The sequence below is a fragment of the Ceratosolen solmsi genome, unplaced genomic scaffold (assembly GCF_000503995.2).
Source record: "Ceratosolen solmsi marchali unplaced genomic scaffold, CerSol_1.0 scaffold1, whole genome shotgun sequence".
NCBI lineage: Eukaryota > Metazoa > Arthropoda > Insecta > Hymenoptera > Agaonidae > Ceratosolen > Ceratosolen solmsi.
The window spans coordinates 3,971,464-3,991,637 of NW_011948415.1; the positions used below are offsets into that span (position 1 = coordinate 3,971,464).

The 20,174-nt window shown below is 30.8% G+C and overlaps 3 protein-coding genes across 3 annotated transcripts in view; 2 read left to right on the forward strand and 1 right to left on the reverse strand.

The window, feature by feature from the left end:
* The first annotated feature begins 5,670 nt into the window (after positions 1 to 5,670).
* LOC105368611 (protein LSM12 homolog) lies at positions 5,671 to 7,673 on the forward strand. The gene is made up of 3 exons (XM_011507663.1): positions 5,671 to 5,860; positions 6,429 to 6,805; positions 7,419 to 7,673. The coding sequence occupies exons 1-3, from the start codon at positions 5,740 to 5,742 to the stop codon at positions 7,518 to 7,520; spliced, it is 600 nt and encodes a 199-aa protein (XP_011505965.1). The 5' UTR covers positions 5,671 to 5,739; the 3' UTR covers positions 7,521 to 7,673.
* Positions 7,674 to 8,906: 1,233 nt separating this feature from the next.
* LOC105359010 (NACHT and WD repeat domain-containing protein 2) overlaps positions 8,907 to 20,174 on the reverse strand; it is a 13,823-nt gene continuing 2,555 nt past the window's right edge. The window contains exons 7-25 of the mRNA XM_011495485.1: positions 20,013 to 20,166; positions 19,549 to 19,791; positions 18,542 to 18,879; positions 17,668 to 18,270; positions 17,083 to 17,188; positions 16,781 to 16,953; positions 15,825 to 16,044; positions 15,133 to 15,345; positions 14,863 to 15,064; positions 14,368 to 14,491; positions 13,639 to 13,992; positions 13,349 to 13,567; positions 13,141 to 13,287; positions 12,867 to 13,072; positions 12,565 to 12,764; positions 12,315 to 12,484; positions 12,066 to 12,224; positions 11,783 to 11,972; positions 8,907 to 9,085 (exon numbers count right to left, since the gene is read on the reverse strand). Of these exons, the coding sequence (XP_011493787.1) occupies positions 8,930 to 9,085; positions 11,783 to 11,972; positions 12,066 to 12,224; positions 12,315 to 12,484; positions 12,565 to 12,764; positions 12,867 to 13,072; positions 13,141 to 13,287; positions 13,349 to 13,567; positions 13,639 to 13,992; positions 14,368 to 14,491; positions 14,863 to 15,064; positions 15,133 to 15,345; positions 15,825 to 16,044; positions 16,781 to 16,953; positions 17,083 to 17,188; positions 17,668 to 18,270; positions 18,542 to 18,879; positions 19,549 to 19,791; positions 20,013 to 20,166 (4,177 nt within the window). The 3' untranslated portion in view covers positions 8,907 to 8,929. The remainder of the gene's footprint in view (positions 9,086 to 11,782; positions 11,973 to 12,065; positions 12,225 to 12,314; positions 12,485 to 12,564; positions 12,765 to 12,866; positions 13,073 to 13,140; positions 13,288 to 13,348; positions 13,568 to 13,638; positions 13,993 to 14,367; positions 14,492 to 14,862; positions 15,065 to 15,132; positions 15,346 to 15,824; positions 16,045 to 16,780; positions 16,954 to 17,082; positions 17,189 to 17,667; positions 18,271 to 18,541; positions 18,880 to 19,548; positions 19,792 to 20,012; positions 20,167 to 20,174) is intronic.
* The window catches only part of Nipped-A (Transcription-associated protein Nipped-A), a 29,818-nt gene continuing 21,129 nt past the window's right edge, over positions 11,486 to 20,174 (forward strand). Inside the window, exon 1 of the mRNA XM_011507664.1 lies at positions 11,486 to 11,611. The gene's annotated coding sequence lies outside the window, so the exon portion shown is untranslated. The remainder of the gene's footprint in view (positions 11,612 to 20,174) is intronic.

Genomic DNA, 20,174 nt, shown 5'->3' on the forward strand with positions numbered 1-20,174 from the left:
TGCCTCCGCCCCTCATGCGGAAGAGCCCGCGAGAATACTTATTATTCGGCTGGCCACGACATCGGCGGCTACCCGCTATAAATGCCTCGTGTCCTCTTATCCGGTGCACACGCGCCGACGCGTCCGCATAGCTAATTAACGCGAGCGAGTTCGCGCGTCTTTTGGCAACTGGTGACAGGAGCTCCTGAGTTATGCGAGGGAACGGCAACTCGCAACCGTCGATCCAAGGATGCGAAGCTTATCACGAGTCCCCGTGGCATGGGCTTTCCGATCCTTAGAATATCGTTTGCCCTACATTATTTTTGCGCTGGCTAATGAGAGGCCTAGGCAGGCATATCTAGCGCTCGTACCGAGATTGTTTAATTGTCGCGTGCTTTATTGTTCGGAACCGAGGGGAAAAAGGTGTATAATTTAATAGTAATTTGTTCCCCGAGGTTGAGATTTTTTTTACTGATACAATAATCATTGCCTTCCACACAATTCCTTTATCATCTTCGCTTCGCTTCGACAAGTGTAATTTACTCGCAATGTACTACATTGTCACGAAAGATTGCAAATATCTAAGTTGACGTAAGCAATATTTTTTTTTTTTTTATTTAGGCCTACATTCTGCTATTTTAATAATTTTATTATTCCAGTCCCTAACGATGTAGACTAGAATTTTAATTACAATTTTTTGCACGTATAGCGCGACATTAATATCGTAATATTAATGGCGTGAAAATTTATTATTTACACAAATGCAACAGTTCGGTCGAATCAAAGGATAGATTGATTAGATTTTCAATCAAATTTCGACAAGCATTTCGTAGGAAAGTACTAGGCGATTTATTCACTCTAATAAAAATGACTTAATAATCAATAATAATATTCAGACATAATGACGTTGTTAACTTAATGCGCATTAAGCAAAGTAAAATCAAGATCATGTAAAATATAATAATAAATTCAACAAAGTCATTTGTACTAGCGTTGAACTACAATATGCAAAGACACAAACAATATTCTTTGACATTAAATTTACGATGATTTTTTAAACTATTTTTCAACAATATCTTTAATTAAATCATTTCAAATGGTTAAGGTACGTTTGAAACGATATTTGCAACAGTTTTTCGAGTTATGTATACTTAATATTTCAAGCATTTATATATTTATATTATTTGAGAACATAATTTATAATAATAATTTTATAAAACTGTAAACAAATTTATCGCCCACTAGATTCTCACTTTGGCTCAAGATAATCGTATTATTCTAAATATTAGTATGGATAAATTGATAAGGATAGATTAATGGTCTTTGTTTCCAATTACAGAATAATGTACTATGCTCATGTTAGATTAGTGATTACATTAACTGTGTACATAATCTCTTGCTTCTCTGAACTCTCTGAAAAATAAACAATTCTTAATTCCTTACGATTGGACCTTCCACTTTGTCCACTTTTTTTTTTTTTTTTGATAACGCTAATACAGATTTCTAGCTATTTCACATTGATAATATGAGGCGTAATTTGTCAAATTGTGTACAATTGATAACATTTGTGCATCCACGGAGAAGCAGCCTATATAGCATGTAACGTTATATACATTTTTTTTTTTTTTTTTTTTAATTATTCATACTTTTCAGCATACAAATATATTATATTTTATTGCAACCCGACAAATTCGTTTTCTGTCTTAATTATACTTGACTTCTTCAAGGCCATCGATCATTAATTCTTTTGCAATCCATTCCCATTTTCGATATGCTTAACTATATTTATAACTAGATTTATAACTATTTTTTTCTATTCATTATATTTATAAAAATAAAAAAACTTAAATTCAGTGTTTTTATCAACTTGTCTTAAACTACGAAAACAATTGATGAATAATTGAAAATTCTTATTTATTTTATAATGAAATTGCTCTCAATTGAAAAGTATTTAAATAAAAACTAATTAATATTAAACTCTATAGTGAAACGATGATAATGAATTTTCATAAAATGGAGATGTATATGTTTATTTATTAATGCTCTAAAAAGAAAGTTTAAAGACTATCGTTTTAGATTATTTCATTTGGTCAATGAGATCATTTTCCAACAATAATAAACATTTAATATATCGTTAAGTGTAGTTTCGATATGTGAAATAATTAAAGTTCTTTTTCTCGTCATTGATTATTCATTAAAATATATGTTGCATAAGTAACTTAATTTAGCTTACAAAATTCACTCGCGTTTAATTATAATCCCTTAATCGTAATTTTATGATTAAAAGTTCTATTGGATTATTAGAAAAAGTAATTTAAAAATTATAACAATGCTAAAGTGAAGTTTTATTTTTAACTTTTTGTGAGATAGTGAATAATTAATAAGTAATTAGTTTAGTTAATTAATTATATGAAACTTAATATTAATTAGTATCTACAAATATCTAATGTCAAAACTCAAAAGAACGTTTACGTAATCCATCCAACAAACTGATAAATTAGTAATTGTATTCTGCGTTGTTACTGCTGTTGGTCTAAATAAAAAATCTTATTTCTTTTTCAGTAAAAAATTGTACTTTCTTTTTTGATTGTCTGTCGTTAGGCAACGGAAGATAAAACAAACTTGAAATTTGCTACCGATTTTATATAACGAAATTTGCGAGGAGTTTTCAGTGGACATAATGTGGACCATGGGTATTTTATTAAAATTCGAAATAATTTTACTTTCATTACAATATAAGTGTTCTCTTCTCATTCTCTTGTAAAAATGCTAATAATATTTTCGATACGTAAATTAAATAAGGGACAATTGAGAACTGTGAAAATAATTTATTTCTAACCGTCCATTTCTAAATATAATATCATCAATAATATTTTTCACTTGACGCGTTCGAAAATAAATAATAAAAAAAAAAAAAAAAAAAAAAAAATTAAAAAAAATTCGATTTAGATTAGAAAAGAATCTCCAATTTATTAAGAGGAAGCAAACATCCCTCGATATATTATATAGAATAGATGATATCGAATTAAAGTTAAATTAAATTAAGTATTTTAACGATTATCTGAAAAATATTTTATTATATCTATTTCTTCTCTTGTTCGATGTTTTTATTGTGAAATTTAATGCGGATAGAATTTTTACATCAAATTTTAATATTCTTTCTTTTATACAAAATATCGGGAATTATATTTTTGTATTTATGCTGTACATGTGTATACTAGAAGCTAGAATGAAACTCTACATAAAATAAACCAAATTTTTTTCGTACATATCGTAAGATATGAAACAAGTACGTGTAATTCCTAGTATGATTTAAGTGTCCATTTATTAGATCAGCAACGAGTCTATTTTTGTGATTGTCAATAGCTATGTACAGTAGTAGCTCGAATATCTCTACTACTACTATTATTATTATTATTATTATTATTGTTGTTTTTTCTATTATCCAAGTCAACGAGAATTTGTCGGTTATTTGTGCCATTATTGATTATTGACCTTTAATAACAATAATCATAATAAGTGATAATACATCATTGATAAAACGAATCATCAGCATAGAGATAATTTGTCTCGTTGTTAAGTAGTTGTATTTATATTTTTGTTTTTCCCATAAATGCAGCATCCCACATGGTCAATGTCATTCATATCTATCTCTCTTAATTGTAAACCTGTAATTCGTTAACGGATATTTATTTTAACGACACGAAAAACATTCATTAAGGGTAATTTAATATTTAGATTTCTAATTTTGCTTAAGATACCTTTCACTATTTTATTATTTTAACGTACTTGGATAATATGCTTACGAGCGCATTTACACTTTATAGATTTAATAGGCTATTCTACATCATTTATTTATCTATTTACGTTAATTGTTCTTATCTAAAGGTTGTAGCCCCTATTTATTAAAAAGGCAAAAAAATATTTGGTGAAATAGTTAAATAGATATTACGAATAAATTTTTAAAGCCTATTGAATGTTAATCGCGATAATATTTACGGTTTCGTTTAATAAAATTATTACATTTCATTCAATAGTAATTTAGTTTTTTTTTTTTTTTTTTTTTTCTTTTTGTCAATGCTAATAGTCGAATTATAATATTTGTTTTTAATTTAATAATTCAGTACTTAATATTAAAAATATTCCAATAAAAGATTGACAAAAGTTTCAAGTTCAGAGAAGATGCCATATCCCTTGTATATTCCCATATATTATAGTAGTATTAGTTAAAGTACAATATTATAATATTAATCGTATAATATAATTTACATTTATTCCGCTTAGTTATATAAAACAACATGTTTTTTTTTTTTTTTTTTTTTTTTTTTTTTTTTTTTAAGCTTTTCTTCTATACGATACCACCTATTATCAAGTGATTATCATTACAAATTATATAATGATACGAACTACGCATTAGATTATAAAAAAATGAGGACTGATTATAAAAAATATTCTTATAATGTAGTACTTGTCTATATCGGTTTAAGCACAAAGTTCTATATACACCAATGTGCATTAATTTTTTGCAAATTATCTACAAAAATATATAAATCCCCAAGAATTTTGTCGCGAGCATGGTAACTTACTAACGAATAGTAGTCATAAAAAATATCAAAATTCTTGTACGCTTAGACAATTTACAAGCAATTACGATAACCTATCGGTCTGTTACGTAAATAGAGTAAATTTATTAATCTCGATAGAGAGGGCGAGGAGGTAAGGTTCGCGTAATAACGTTTCACAAAATCCCTCATTAACGGGGCTACGAGTTTGTCTATCCAAAGGCATCCATCCGACGTAATATGGAGCTTGAGTACTCGATGGTCCAGCATTAGAATGCCATCGTCAGGATAAATTTAGGCGGCAATTGGCTTGAATATTTTTTTCAGGTGAAAATAGACGATTCCGTCGAGTGTACTCGAAAGTGTGCGAAACGTTTGAAGGTCGTCGGGTGAGCCAAGGAGCACTTTCCTCACACAACACCCATTACATTATAAGAGAGCAAAAATTTTCGTCGCAGCTTGTTACGAAGGCCGACGATGCATTGCACAATAATTTACGGAACGTTATTTAGTAATGTCGATGCTTTACGACTTTTAAGCGAGCATTCCTGGAAAGATACGGGCATTCGACGTCAGAACACATTAACAATGAATCCCACTCGGGCATTTATCAGCGATTGGATCATAAGCAAACACCGAGGCTACTGACTGACAGGACAACAACCTACATAACGTGACGGCTTTATCATTGGGCTCGCGTACGTGCGGCGGCAACGGCGGTGGCGGCGGCGGCGGCGGCGGCGGCGGTAGCGACGGCGACGTACGTTGCATAAAGCCGGCTCGAGTTAGCGAGCGATGCGCGTCCCAAGGTGGTCGATCCTGTAGTTACCTGCAGTGCGAAGCTACAAGTACGAGCTTGACGAAACGATCGCCGAGGGACGCCAGCGTAGGGCGCTTCGCTCGTGACTCGACCTCTCGTGCGAGCTGTGCAGCGTGGGGCAGACAGATTGAGTGGGGGAGAGAGAGAGAGAGAGAGAGAGAGAGAGAGAGCGTGCGTGCGTGCGTGCGTACGTGCGAGAGAGCGAGAGCGCGTAGCTGATTTTGCGGCGGTGGTGGTGGTGGTGGCGGCGGTGGTGGTGGTGCCGGTGGCGGTGGCAGCGGCTGCGGCGTCGGGTGGGGGCAGGAGAGGCGGCTCGAAAGAGAGGGTACGTACCGTCAGGTGGCGGCAGCGTTTCGCAGGCACTGTCTGTAGTGAAAAATGGCCGGCGTCAGCGATTACTTCAGCATTGGGAGTACCGTGGCATGTAAAACCTGTTATGACAAGGAGATCGAAGGCGAGGTACTGGCGTTCGATCAGCAGACGAAGATGTTGATATTGAGTATCCTTTTAAAAGATTTAGCGCTTGGGTCGGGTGCTCGTAACAAGGGCACTTTGCGCGCCCAAACTCGTCTCAACCGCAGCTCCTCTCGCTGCCCCCGTGTGTCTCTGTGTGTCCACTCGATTGTGTCGTCGGCGCGACCGATGTAAATAACTGCGACCCCTGGGCCTTTTCTCCCTTACGAATGACCACCGACTCCTTAATTTTCCATCCGGCGACTAGGAGCTGCGCGACGGGACCGTCGATCGGCCGCGTGCTCGACTCGAGCCACGGATGGGATATGGACGTTTTCATGGCACCCGCCCAGAAAGTCAGGTTAATTTATCCCTTTCTGTAGGCTCGATCAAGTACTCGGATACGGTTATTACGTCGTATTCTTCCTGGCCGCATAAGCCGACCCTTGGCGCATTCTTTGCGGTTCTTATTTTAGCGTCAACGCTTCTTTTTATTCGACCAACCCATCTGGTGGATCATGTCATTTTTTTTCCTCCCTCTCCCTATTTCAGAGCGTTTTAAAGACACATGTGCACGTAGCTATTATTCCTTAACAAGAATGTTTGAAATGCAGAATGCCCGTCGTCGTGTGGCAGAGCTTCGTTAAACGACGTTCACATAGTAAATTTGTCACTGGTGTCCGATGTGCAGGTAAAGAAGGAAGTTAGTCCAACGACGAGCGAGCCACCACAGAGTCTTAATCTGCAGAGGCTAAATACAAGAGTGCGTAATCAGATCGAAGAGAAGAAGAGAATGGTAAAGGCTCTGCAGGCCGGAGTGTCGCCCGAGGGACAGAAACTTTTCATTGCCATCTCTAAGACCATTAATGAAATCACATGGAATGGACCTAATATAGTCGTCTGGGATAAAGTCACCATTATACCTCCATATAAAATTGAAAATGTTCAAGGCAACTCGGACGATAAGGCGTTCACTCATATAAAGAAAGTGGTGAGAATCGTTTATCTCTTTTATCTTGTAAATGAATGTAAGTATTTATAAAAATTAACTGCAATATCCAGTAACGAGGAATAGTTTTTAATTCGACGATTCGAATTTTAAGAGATTAGCGACAAAAATATTCAAAACAAATAATAAATTCTTAGTCCACGCCAAGCGGGTGGGAAATTATTTTTAAATTTAACTAGCACCAAATTTAATTAGCTTGAATACAATAAAATATAATGAGACAGTCGCAATAATTTACGTACGATCGATTTTATATTATCCAAGTAATAGCTTTTAACAACGTTACCATTTCTACAATTTTCATTCCAAATTTTGAATAATACCAATGTTCGATTACGTCGATAATAGAGCCGGTTTATTGCAAATTTCTTCAAATTTGCTTTGCTACTTGTATTACTTGTAGTATTGAAAATTTTTGTATTAATTTAAGGAAAGTACGTTTTATAAAAGTTTTTGTTAATTTTTTAAATTAAAATGATAATAAATATCGAAATTGAGCTCGCTGTAGTTAGCACGTCGTAAAGATCATTATGATTCTCGAATTTTCCATCGAAATATTTATAGTGTAATGCTACTGTTCATTATGTTTATTTAGGTTGAAAAACATATGCGAGATACAGCAGCTGCAGAATCACTACAAAAAGATCAACCATCGCAATCACAACAGCAAACACAAAAAGGCAACAGCACGCAATAGGAAATAAATTATACGCCATAGAAAAAGAGCCGACACACTTTTTGTTGTGTTAATTATATTTATGGAAAGTACGAGAAAAAGGAGCAAATTATCTACAAGATTAAAAAGAATAAAAAAAAAAGAAATACTGAAAGTAGTCTACCAAAAAAATTATGAATGAATTAACAACTTTAATAATGAGCCTATTTAGAGTCACAGTGTATTCTATGTTGCATTTTGATCGTACGGCTAATTAAGCATAGAGCATTGTGAGCACAATCAACAATACCAGAAACCATCATAATGCAATAAAAAACTGTCAAGAATTAAACAATAATTTTTTAGCTAATGAGAACTTGACTTTGACACAAAGTAGATCCAATAGAGGTTCTCAACAAGTCGGCGATATACGATCATATGTGTATAAGTGCTGAAGCAGGCGTGTTTGCTAGTTTTAGTTGTACATTGTTACGGAAAAATGCGTATAGTAGTTGTTTAAAGATCATTAAGAATTCAGGTAAAATAGGAAATGAAAAATATGATCTAATGAGATATAAGAGTCAGCTGTTATTAAATCATCGTTGACCACCTGAATGTCATTGGCGAAGCTTCGCATCGGAGCTCGTTAAATTACTTGGTTTACCAAATTCGATAGGAAAAATTGAGAGAATAAAGATGAAGAAGCGAAAAAAAAAGGAGGAAAACTTGGAGAATAAATGAAGGGAAACGATCCATTGGACTCCGCCACGCCTGTGTCTAGGCACGAGGTGCATTTTGCACTTATAAGAGCGTTTGAGAAATAAATAATTGTTGAAAAGTTAAATTGCCCTTGTGCAGGTGAGACACAGCAGTACCTAGGAGAGTGCGTAAGCCCATTTCAGCCTATGCAAGGGTAGGATGTTTAGTGCAACAATCGTCATTTATTAATTTAAAGACAAAAAGATAAAAACACGCAGTGTTGCTTTAGTAATGAGAATAAATGCGCCCCGTGCCTCCTATCACTTGAGAATGTCTGAGAAAACTGAAACATTTATGGTGAAAGACAGAGAGAGCGAGAGAGCGAGAGAGAGAGAGAGAGAGAGAGAGAGAGAGAGAGAGAGAGAGAGAGAGAAAGAAAGAAAGAAAGAAAGAGAGAGAGAGAGAAATGAGAAAATGAGTTAAAAACAACTACAAGAAAACAAAGAAAACGAAGATGAGAAAACAAGGATAAAAGTAGAAAAAGTAAATGCGAAAGAATGTAAACGTTTATGAATACATTTAATCTAAAATAAAAAAAGACAGAAAAATGTAATATAAATTCCATAAACCTCGATTAAACCTTTTATCTTTTGATTCTTTATTTGAAGCCCCTCATATCGAAAGTCATATTGTTTCTCTTTATTTTTCAAATTTATATGTATACATTATTTCTATACATTATATTGGTTAATTTAATTTATGTTTTCTTTATTCTCATCATCTTGACTAGATAAATTGGACGTATTTTCTATTCTTACAATATTTGTTAACTCATGTGTAACGCAAGCAATTCGAGCAGCTGCTTTGAACTTTATCACTGCCCGTTGCTTTTCCATACGTTTTTTCCACTGTAAAATAAAACGTAGTTATGAAATCGTTATCAGAGCAGTAAAAAAGATAGATAATTCAGATTTTATTGGTTATGCATTATAAGCATAAACAACATATATCACGAATTAAAATCCTTTAATTAAAAGACATTTGAAATTGCAATATTTTGTTTTTAATAATTTTAAAGTATGCTTAAAATGACTATTAATTTATTTAGATTATTTATAAATCTTAATATACTGGATAATGTAAAAAATTGGTAATTGCGTCTGTAAATTATACAATAATTAAATTAGACTGTATTCTAAATTTTAATAATGAAAGTACACTTGTATAATAATAAGTCTATTTTGAAATTAAAATTTGGATTATAAACATCATAAGTTTCGCGCGGGTTTGAAAATCGGTGGAATACTGATTTGTCCAAAAGATAATTAGACGATCTAGAGAATTATTATTTGTTGTCTGGAAATTATCAGCATTAATATAAAGCTATTAAATCTATCAATTGAATAGCTCCTTAATTTTAATGTATAAAGAATTATTTGTATTTATTATAATATCGTTTGATATTAAAAACAAAATAAAGATGAAAAATAGCAATGAATATGATAAATGAATTATATAAAACGTATATAATAAAATTAATTGATCATAATGCTTATTTTATATTTATTTATACTTACAATAAAAACAACAAAATAATTTATGCTTATAGTTTAAAAAAAAAAAGAAAAAGAAAAAAAGTGTAATATTATTTAATACAACAAAATATAACATGAATTTGAAAAATTGTTATACTGCTTTAAGTAAGTGGTGGCAACGAAATTACAATTTAAAATGCAATTAACGTTATAAGACTTTTGGTGAGGATTTTTTTCGTTACGCACAAAAGAAGGTAGAGAATGACGCTTGGACAGTCGAGAATAAAAATTTAAATACAAAATAAACATCCTTTGGACCCTATTAAGTTGGTGGTTTAAAAAAATAAGAAATAATATCTCTTACTACGTTGGAATTTCAATATTTTCTATTAATTTTGTGAGAATAATCAATTTATTTATACTCTAACATTTATTGCACTCATTCTATAGATTTTTCTCACTTAAATGTACTTTCAAAAACATTAATATTAAATTAATTACGTAGATACTTTTATACAATTCCTATACAATTTGATTCTTTTATATAATTCTATTATATAATGAGGAGGCTACTACGTCTTTTTCATCATAAACAATGGAAAACAGTATTTTTTAAATATTTTGTGCAATTTTTATACGGATTTTGTCGTTGGTTTTCCCAAGTATTTTTATGTGATGCCATAGAGTATATCGATTTATTCTTATAACCCAATTTTTAATAATTTGTAATATAATTCGATGAAAGTGCAATTCCATTTAGAATTATTAGATAATTAAAAGATTTGAAATGCATATAGAATACTGTTTCATCAATTTCTATATTGTTAATCGATTTGCTTTTAAAGACGAATTTGCAATGTAAAATATAAATTATAGATGACTGTTAACGTTATAATTTTATTAATATAAATATTCTGTACTCGGACAAAGTTTTGTAAAATGTAACCGTGTACTTTTACAAGAAAGTAACTGATAATATTAGATCTATTTGGAAACAAAATTTAATTGTTTATTGGCCATAATATATTTATTGTTGTTTAATTTTTACGTATAAAATAAATATTTTGTGAAATTGTTGTTCATTATAATACTTTCTTTTACATAAAATTGAGATTATCGTAGGTGAAAATATTCAAGTAAAATTTCATAAATATGGCTTTTTTATAATATCCAGAATCATAGAATCATAATAAGCTGTTAATTGAAATTATTTAAATTTTTGCCTCTAACTTTGCAAGTTTACTAATTAGATTAGAGACGGTATTTACAGATCGATCGCGGCGATATATCGAATCAGTTAAATGCATTCGATATTTAAGTGTTTTCAATTATAAAACAACTATGAACAATGTAATTTTACACCATTTTTGAATTATGCTTGCCAAAGGTATTTCATTTAACTAATTATTTGAAGGAAATAGATGATTATTTAAATGAAAATAACTAATGATCGAATGGCAAATGCATTATCGATAATACAGATAAAGTTATCTGAATTATCTTTACAACTAGAAAATTTAATCATAAATTCCATTACGTAAACAAATGTATTGCTTTATACCAAAGTAGATTTTACTTTTTTTTTCATATTATTCGTTCATAATTTTAAGTAATTTAATATCCCACATGCGTATTTACCGTAAAGATACAATTATCTCTAGTGTTATCTGAATTAGATATATATCGATAGAGGTCGAAAAACCCTTTACCTGTATTTCCGTAGTTTTCGCGCATTTCACAAATATTGTTCAATTTTACAAAATTAACATTTAAATATTGGTGAAAGTGAAAAATGTAGAAAATATCGACAAAAATATAACGCTTATAATACTCATAACATGCTGCCAGAGATTTAAAATCGGCGTTTTCTCTCACGCCGGAAAGCTAACCAAAAATTAGGTTTGTTTTTATTCTTTTATATCAATATTTATTATATTAATTTATCATTTTTTTTTAGAAATTTTTTTGAAATCTAGGCCTTTAAGCCAAATGCATTTTTTGGCATTGAAAAAATTATCATTTTTTAATATAACAATGTAATTTTCAATACAATAACCCCATTTCACTAACCTTTTCGTCACGCGAAGGTAAATTTGCGAGATAATCTTGCATTTCTGATTTTTGCGTATCTGCTATGGCAAGTACATATACACAACCATCTACGGTTCCTAAGACTATACTTCTGCCATCGTTGGTACTATCAATTGCACTTAATTCAGCTTGTACTCGATAGTTTGCAATTAATTCACAATCAGAGGATCTGTTTAATTTTTTTTAAATTAAATCAACTATCTTATTTACCACGATATTATTATTACTTTTATCTAATAATTGTGTTTAACTTATTTCTTACCTAAACACTCTTATAGTTTTTCGTCCACTGTGATAATAAAGTACGTATTCATCCGTTCTATTAAACATTGACATAATTGTAAAAACTCCTTCTGCTACTTTTGGTATATATGTTTTAACGGTGGTACCTTTTCTCAGTTCAATCAGTTGTAAACCCCCTCTAAATTAACAAATTTAATTAAATCAGTATATAAATTTGTCTTAATTGTTTAATTTTTATAAAATTTAACTATGTTAATATTTTTATTACCTACTAGGAGCATACAAGGTATATTTACCATCTTTACTTATATTACCACTCCATTTTGGAATAGATCTAATTATTTTCTTCTTAATAATATCTAAAATAGTACCTTTATCAGAGCCGATAACGCCGACCCATTGTGTCTTGTTTGGCATAGGTACAATGCAAATAATATCCTTTAATGTCAAATTGTTCAAACAAATTATTATACTATCATAATTAATAGATTATTGAAACGATTATAAAAATTATTGACCTTAAATCCTGGTAATTTTATTGGGATTTTGCTTATATTCATACCGGTTTTGGCATTGTATATCATGATGCAGTCTCTAACGCTTTTCTCAGCAATTGGGACAACAAGATAATTGGCATCGTATGTTATAGCGGTTTCTCTAAATGGTATACCAGTATTACTTCTTACGGGATATTCAAAAGTAAATAGTATAGTTCCATCTGACAAAATAGTAAAAAGTTAAAATCAATATATTTTAAATTAAGTTTCAGGTAATTTAATTTTATAAGTTCTATTTAAAAAAAAAATGTGTGTTAAAATACCTGGAACAGTTCTCATAATGAAAGTCGCTGTTGTTTTGATCGATTCAACTCCAGGAGGATTATTTGGTCTAGATACAACAGCAAATTTTGAACCATCATGCAGGAGCATCAATTGTCTCACATCTGGTTGTTTTTCTCTAAACAGTACTTGTTCTGTAATGCGATTCCATATTAAAACGTTTCCCGATTCAATCGATATGATATATCTGAAACAATTGTTTAAGGAATTAAAGACTATTAATAAAATTTGAAAGAGTACTTAATCGGCACTTGCTTTCCATCATGAGTTATACTAGCATGGGTGACAATAGCTCCTAATGGACTATCGGCTAATTGAGAAATTAGTTTTCCACGCTTTAAGTCCCAAACTCCAACGCAACCTCTAGTTACGGTGACTGCAAGGTCACAATGCTCAGCCAAACTGCAAGAATTTAGGCACAATTATATTTCTCATATTAAAATAAAACTTATGTATAATTTACCTAAGTGAATCGATTTGCAACTCATGCCTGTCAATGACATGAACTTGTTCAAATATATTATTAATATTCCACACTTTTACACTTCTATCAATACTAGATGTTATGACACTGTTCCAATTGCCTATTGTAAGTGCCTCCAGTTGGATAATTCGAGCAAAATGTGCATCCAAAATTTTCACTAATTCTAATGTTTGAAAATTCCAGACATACAAGCTTTTTCTAAATACAAAAAATTAATTGACAGCTGCTTTTCTTTAATGATTTTTCTTCCATTGATATAAAACTCTTACCTCACTCCGGCAACTGCATAATCTTTATTATTACTAATCATAATTGAATTTGAGCACATCAACCTAGTACTTATATTTCTTACCCCATTTGGAAGCATTAAAACCATTGCGTCTCTTTGCTCTTTTAACAACCAAACTATAAAGCCATTTCCTGTAGTTGCTAATAACGTGTCTTCTTCTTTATTCAGTTTCAATTGCAACAAATACTCAGCCTCGTCGTTATGTGTTCTAGGCAAATCCAGCTCTTTCTTCCAGCATGAAAATGTTTCTTCAATTGTATATTTTGATACTTGATAAAAATGTTCGGTTGTACACGCGTACAATGTATTTTTATCCTTTGCCATGACCATCGCACTTTGTTTCAATTAACAGAATTAAATGTAATTTTTCATAAATATTATCACAACAATCTTGTTTAAAGTCGAAATAACATTCTATGTTCATTTAAACAAAATAAAATAATTGTGTTTTATTACATTTTTTAGTTAAATACAAATTTCATTACGTCAGAATACCTTTTCAAATGATTGAAATAGTTATTTGATTGATTATATTTTAAGTAAATAGAAAATTTAATAAGCAAATAAAATGTTTACTGCTTATACATCGTTTAGAGGAATAGAAAAATTTGAAAATTAAATATTACGTATGATTGTAGAAATTTCGAATATTAAAAGGAAACAAAAAATTCATTTAATGCTAATAAATTATATCAAAGATATTTTATACCTATGGAACTGAAAGGGTTCTAAGGGTTTTTTCTTTAAGATTGTGTGTAGTAACATTGTAGAATTTTCAAGATTTCCAGTCCAGAAAACTATTCTATAATCCTCCAATGTTGTATATTCTAATTCTATTAATAAAAAAAATAAAATAGAATCTCATTAGCTTATAGTAAATCATTTGAATATGCCAAGCTTTAATTGATATTTTATTGTGCCATTCTTTTTTTTTTAATACTCGACATTACCTTATAATCAAGTAAATATTTTTATTTATGAAGCTCCTAGTTTGGAGATTTTTCTCTCACACCTATTATACGCTATTTTATTTAAATTCACGACAATATATTGATTGTATATAAAAAGTGAAAAACAAAATTTATAAAATTCTCATAGATTTTTGTTCTCCCTATTCAATTATTAATATATAGATAAATATTGGTATTGTTTGATTGTATTAATAAAATTAGGTTAAATTGTCATTGTAAAGTTCATAATTTACCTAATATTAACCATTTATTAGTATTTTCTGGGCTAGAATGATAAGCAAGAAGGTTCCCGCGTAGATCGAATTTATACCAATGAGTTTTTCCATGTATAAAGACAAAATGATTCATGAGAAATATACCGCTTATTGGCTCCTCGTTTGGCAATGGATTGTCGATAATAACAAATTCACTTGTTAGGGTATTCAATGCTACTGTCTAAAACACAATATAAACAAAATGATTAATATTTATTTATCTTTATAGTTAAAATAAGTCGATATTACTTGATTATTATTTGTATACGCAGCTGCATATCGGTTGTCTGGACTAAGAATCAACTTTTGCATTATTCCTTCTATTCCTGGATTTACATCTCTCGTCATGTCACTCGTGCTCAAGTCCCACGTAATGAATTTATTTGATATAGAAAGAACGTAACGATAATCCGAAGTCAAACAAAATCCAAAAACTGCAAATTGATGTCCTTCTAAAGAATACTGAGAATTTAAAAAAAAAAAAAAATGAAAAAAAAAAGAAAAAAAAAGAAAAATGTATATATATACATATACATATGTATATATATATATATATAACAAGAATGTAATTTATTACTATACAAGTAATAATAAAAATAAACCAAGATAAATTGATACATTCCAATTTGGAATATTGGTAACACGTTACATAGAAAATATTTCAAAATTATTCATATGTTCTGAAGAATTTTTAAAGAAACTTTTAAATTTGCCTTTAAAGTAATGACATAATATAAATATTGAATTATCTATTATAATATGAATATAAAAGTCGAGACATTCAATTTACCAATAATTTAAAAAAAAATTTTTTTTTAATTACGCACACCCCTCGACACAATAATCTCTCAATTTAATATAATAATTTTGTTTTATCGCAAATCACGATTAATTATTCAAAACGTCATCTAAAAGAATATTGAAGAAAGGCCAAACCTTACTTTTAACGGACCGCCAGGAGTGTGTAAGCAATGATATAGAGGAAGTAAAGCACAATCTTTAGCCCCGTCGCTATCGCAAGCTCTTAACAACATCCACACGTTCACGTTATTTCCAATTTCCGGTAATAGTCGTCCAATTAACTGAGGTGCAAGCATATCCGGATGACTTCCTAGAATAGCTCCACCTAAGCGCAAGGCATCGGCTACCAGCATTAATTCTCTGATTTTATTAATAAGACAGAGACATTTCTTATTATCATCATTTTATCGAATAATAATAATAATAATAATAATAATAATAATAATAATAATAATAATAATTTTCCTATCGTTATTTATTATTATCTGTTTTTCTATTATTATTAAGAATGTATTTTCTACGTTTCTACATTTTTGTATTTGATTATTACGTCAATTAGAGTTGAGGCTTGAATTCGATATTGCATAAGAATTCTATTGATTAAGTAGTTTAACAAGATTTCAAGAAAACACAAATAAAATAGAAAATGAATACTTTTTCAATAATTTTTTTTTTTTATTATTAATTATTATTTTTTTTTTTTTGTAAATTATAATGAAAAGCATTAATTAATCGTTAATTGATGAATAAAGTTAATTGAGAAGGGAAATGGTCCCTTACCCATAACAATATATTTAAATACTTTTAATATCTGTGTTTCGAAATCTTGAAGAGGCCCTTTCGGAAATGATGCGCTTCATCATATAAAAGTTAATTCAATTTTTAAATAGTTCTCGTAAAACAATAATTTCCACGGTGCTTAGCAAGACGATTCGTTCCTCTAAAATTTTATACAATTAAATAATATTTAAGCGGTCGCAATTAGTAAAACTCGAAAGTCACGCAACGAATAATTAATTCAATATTTTTATTTTATCAATTTATTAACACATTGGGTTATATTGTTATATCGTTTAGCGAATAATTATAGGATTACCTTACTAAATTTTGGTCATCGATATTGCAACATGCATCTTCAAAATCCGAAAGCACTGCTTGCAAAGGACAGGAACTAAGTTTTGCATGCAACCATTCGTAATTGAATAGTACGTGTTGAAAAAGATCTTTAAAGCGATGTGCTCGTATCAAATGATATGGTAACTCGCCAAACTAAAAACGGTGTAATAGCATTTAATAATGATATTTAACAATGATCTTTCAAAGCATTTACCTGCTTTTATCATTATTTTATTATTATTATTTTAAAGAAATAAAATTATATGCATAAATTGAAAATACTTTTCTAAGATTGTATCTTGAAATTTTTCCCTCTTTCGAATAGAATGCTAATGGTTGTTCTGGAACTTTTCGATCAGCCACTCCTTCTTTATCTTGTAGATTAAATCTGTTTATAAAATTTATTATTATTGTTTTTAATCAACACATTGGACAATTAAATTATTAGCTTAAATAACGCTTTTATGTCGTACTCGAGGATGAATGAACGCAATAAGAAAATCATGCGCTTTAAGCAGCAGATAAATTTAAGGATTAATTTTAGATTCTTTGATGGGAAGTTAACAATTTTCGATATACACCTTATCTCTTACAAATATTTAAATAATTAAAATTCTCACTTTTCTATAAATATTTAATTAATTATTACTGCTTATAAAGTAAAGGATATTAATATGTCATTTCCGGATAGTTTTCAAATTTCCTTGAAGAAGACATATTAGCGGTAGAAGCTTCCCAAGCAAAGATTCACGCTGTGAAGCAAGTGAAAAAAAAAAAAAAAAAAAAAAAAAAAAAGAGAGAGAAATGAAAAATGAAATTTACAACGCAAAGAGAAAAAATTATGCAAATAAGAAACGTAGCACCTGCCTGTGTCTTTGTATTTCCGTATACTTAAAAGGCTTGGGATTGCCGCCGCCCCAAATCCCTAAGTAATAATCAGCGATCATCGAGTGAAAGTAAGTGGCCAAATTCATATTTTTGAAATATCTTTCTTTTGCGGCATCGCGGAATTGCCGATGGTACCAATTGAGCACGCTAACGCCGTCGGCCTCTCGCTCGCTCAGATAATTCGGCAAATCGTTACGAATTCTCGTCCAGAGAAGCGGCGGGATTCTACGCACCGGAGGCAAGTGGTACTGATAAACGTCATCCAGAACCTTATCATCCAGCGATATAAGATCCTCGAGCTCGGACTCTGAAAGTCCTGATTTTGCGGCAGTTATGTATGCCAAAGCATGGAAAACCAAAATCTTGCCATGTTGCTTCTCGATACGCTCGAACAGCATCATTATGCTATCCATCACGGTGTTGGCAAGATGCGTGTCCGCCGGTTTTGTGTAACTACGCCATCGGCAAATTTCCGCAAACACGAGCTTTACGAATATTGGCAACGAACACTTTGATATGGCGTTGGCTACTAGGCGCCATTGGTAGTTGTTCAGGTCTCGACAGGCCGTTTTCATCCACATTCTAGTTACACAAAATGATTGATTTATATTCTATACTCTCTCTCTCTCTCTCTCTCTCTCTCTCTCTCTCTCTAACTGGTATAATGAGCGCTCGAAGGGGCCTGAGATCAATGTAGGAGAGTAATTGTGATTAATCGTGATATTATTCGAACTTGAAATTATCGACAGATCATTTTTTATTAAAAATTCAGATGTCAAAAGTCAGTTTTATTTGTTTCAAATTGAAAATAATGATTGGAGTAATTGATATGAGTGGAGAACTAGTGAGTTACCTAATGATATCCATTGCCAAATCCTCCCCTAGAGCAGTAACTTCGATAAAACTTTCATCCGTATCGATCATTCGCCTTAATAAATAATAATCCCTTGATGTAACTGGATTAGATTCTTCAGCGGCGCATGAGAGTATCATTTTTGTATTTACTGGTAACCGTGTGGGTAGCCAGGACAATTTATTGCCCTGAACGCCAGTTAATTGATCTACGCTATCGAGAAATAGAAGAATTGGTTGTTCCACGGTTGCAAGCGTTAACAAATGCTTAAAGTGCGCCGTCAGAGGTACTAAATCATCTGGGATGTTTTCGAAAGGTATCATGTAGTTGTAGGAAATCTAGAGAGAATTTTTTTTTTTTTTTTAAACGATTATCCATTGCAAAGTGCTAAATAATCTTTCATTCATCGATACGTATTAACCAATTTTCATTTCAAAAAAAAAATCTGTATATGCTTTTTAACACGTAAAATGATAAATATAAACGATAAAACATAATTTGATCAATTTTATTAATTTCATTATCATTTAAAGAGTTAATAAGATACTTTTCAACGTTTGAAAATTAAAGAAATTAAAAGTGTATTTAATTTGGCAATACGAGGTTTAAAATTGATTTTTGCATTTCTCTATTTAATAGCCAACATGATTTTTGTCGGCTATCTTGAAAATGGGAAAAAAAAGAATGTTTTCAAAAAATTGAGTTCTTTTTATTTTTACTTAAATAATGATAATTCAGAAATTTACTACTCGCTGCTTAATAGGAAACTTTCTATTTTATTGATTTTCAAAACTCTCATTGAAAGTATGATATCTTTAATCCAATATAAAAACATTACATTCTCATCAAACGATAAATAAATAAAAAATATCACTTGTGCAAAAATGTTCTGATCTTATTGGATATCTGATCTGACATTTGGAGCGATAATCGTAAGAAATTTAATATCCGGCAAAAGTAATTAAAAATTAAATGGTTAAACCTAAAAATTGAAATTGTATCATTACCTGCTGACAAATCGATATTAATGTTGGCGTCAAAGCACTGCTATCGGGTGTTGTGCCAAGAAATCGAATAATACTCACTGGTTTCTTGCCCGGTAACCAAACGGTATTCGCAAGTCCGGCGCTTTTAGCTAAAAGGGAGGTTTTTCCACAACCACCTTCGCCATATAATACCAAAGGCTTATCACTATTTCCCAACATGTAATTTTCAATTTTATCTAAACTGTCTTCGCGCCCGTAAAAAACCTGTGAAATTAATACAACATCTTTTTTTCTTTTCTTTTTTTTTCTCGTTTTTTTTTTTTTTTTTTATTTTTAATTGCAAATCTTAAAATTGTTATTTGATATGATATATTTGTAAACATTTTCAAGATATCAAATGCAATAGTCAAACTATTATACAATCATATTACTTCTTTTATCATAATGTAAAGTTAAATTAAATTCTGTATTAAAAACAAACTTACTCTAACAGAATTATTGCAGGCGTGTAGGTGTTGAAGAATTTCCGTAATAATTTGTCCTTGAGCCGAACTATCTTCTTTCTTCATTGCTCGATCTACTAATTTGATTATGTTTCTGTAAAAGTGTGTTATAAACTGTTGCAAATATTCACTGTGCGTATCAGG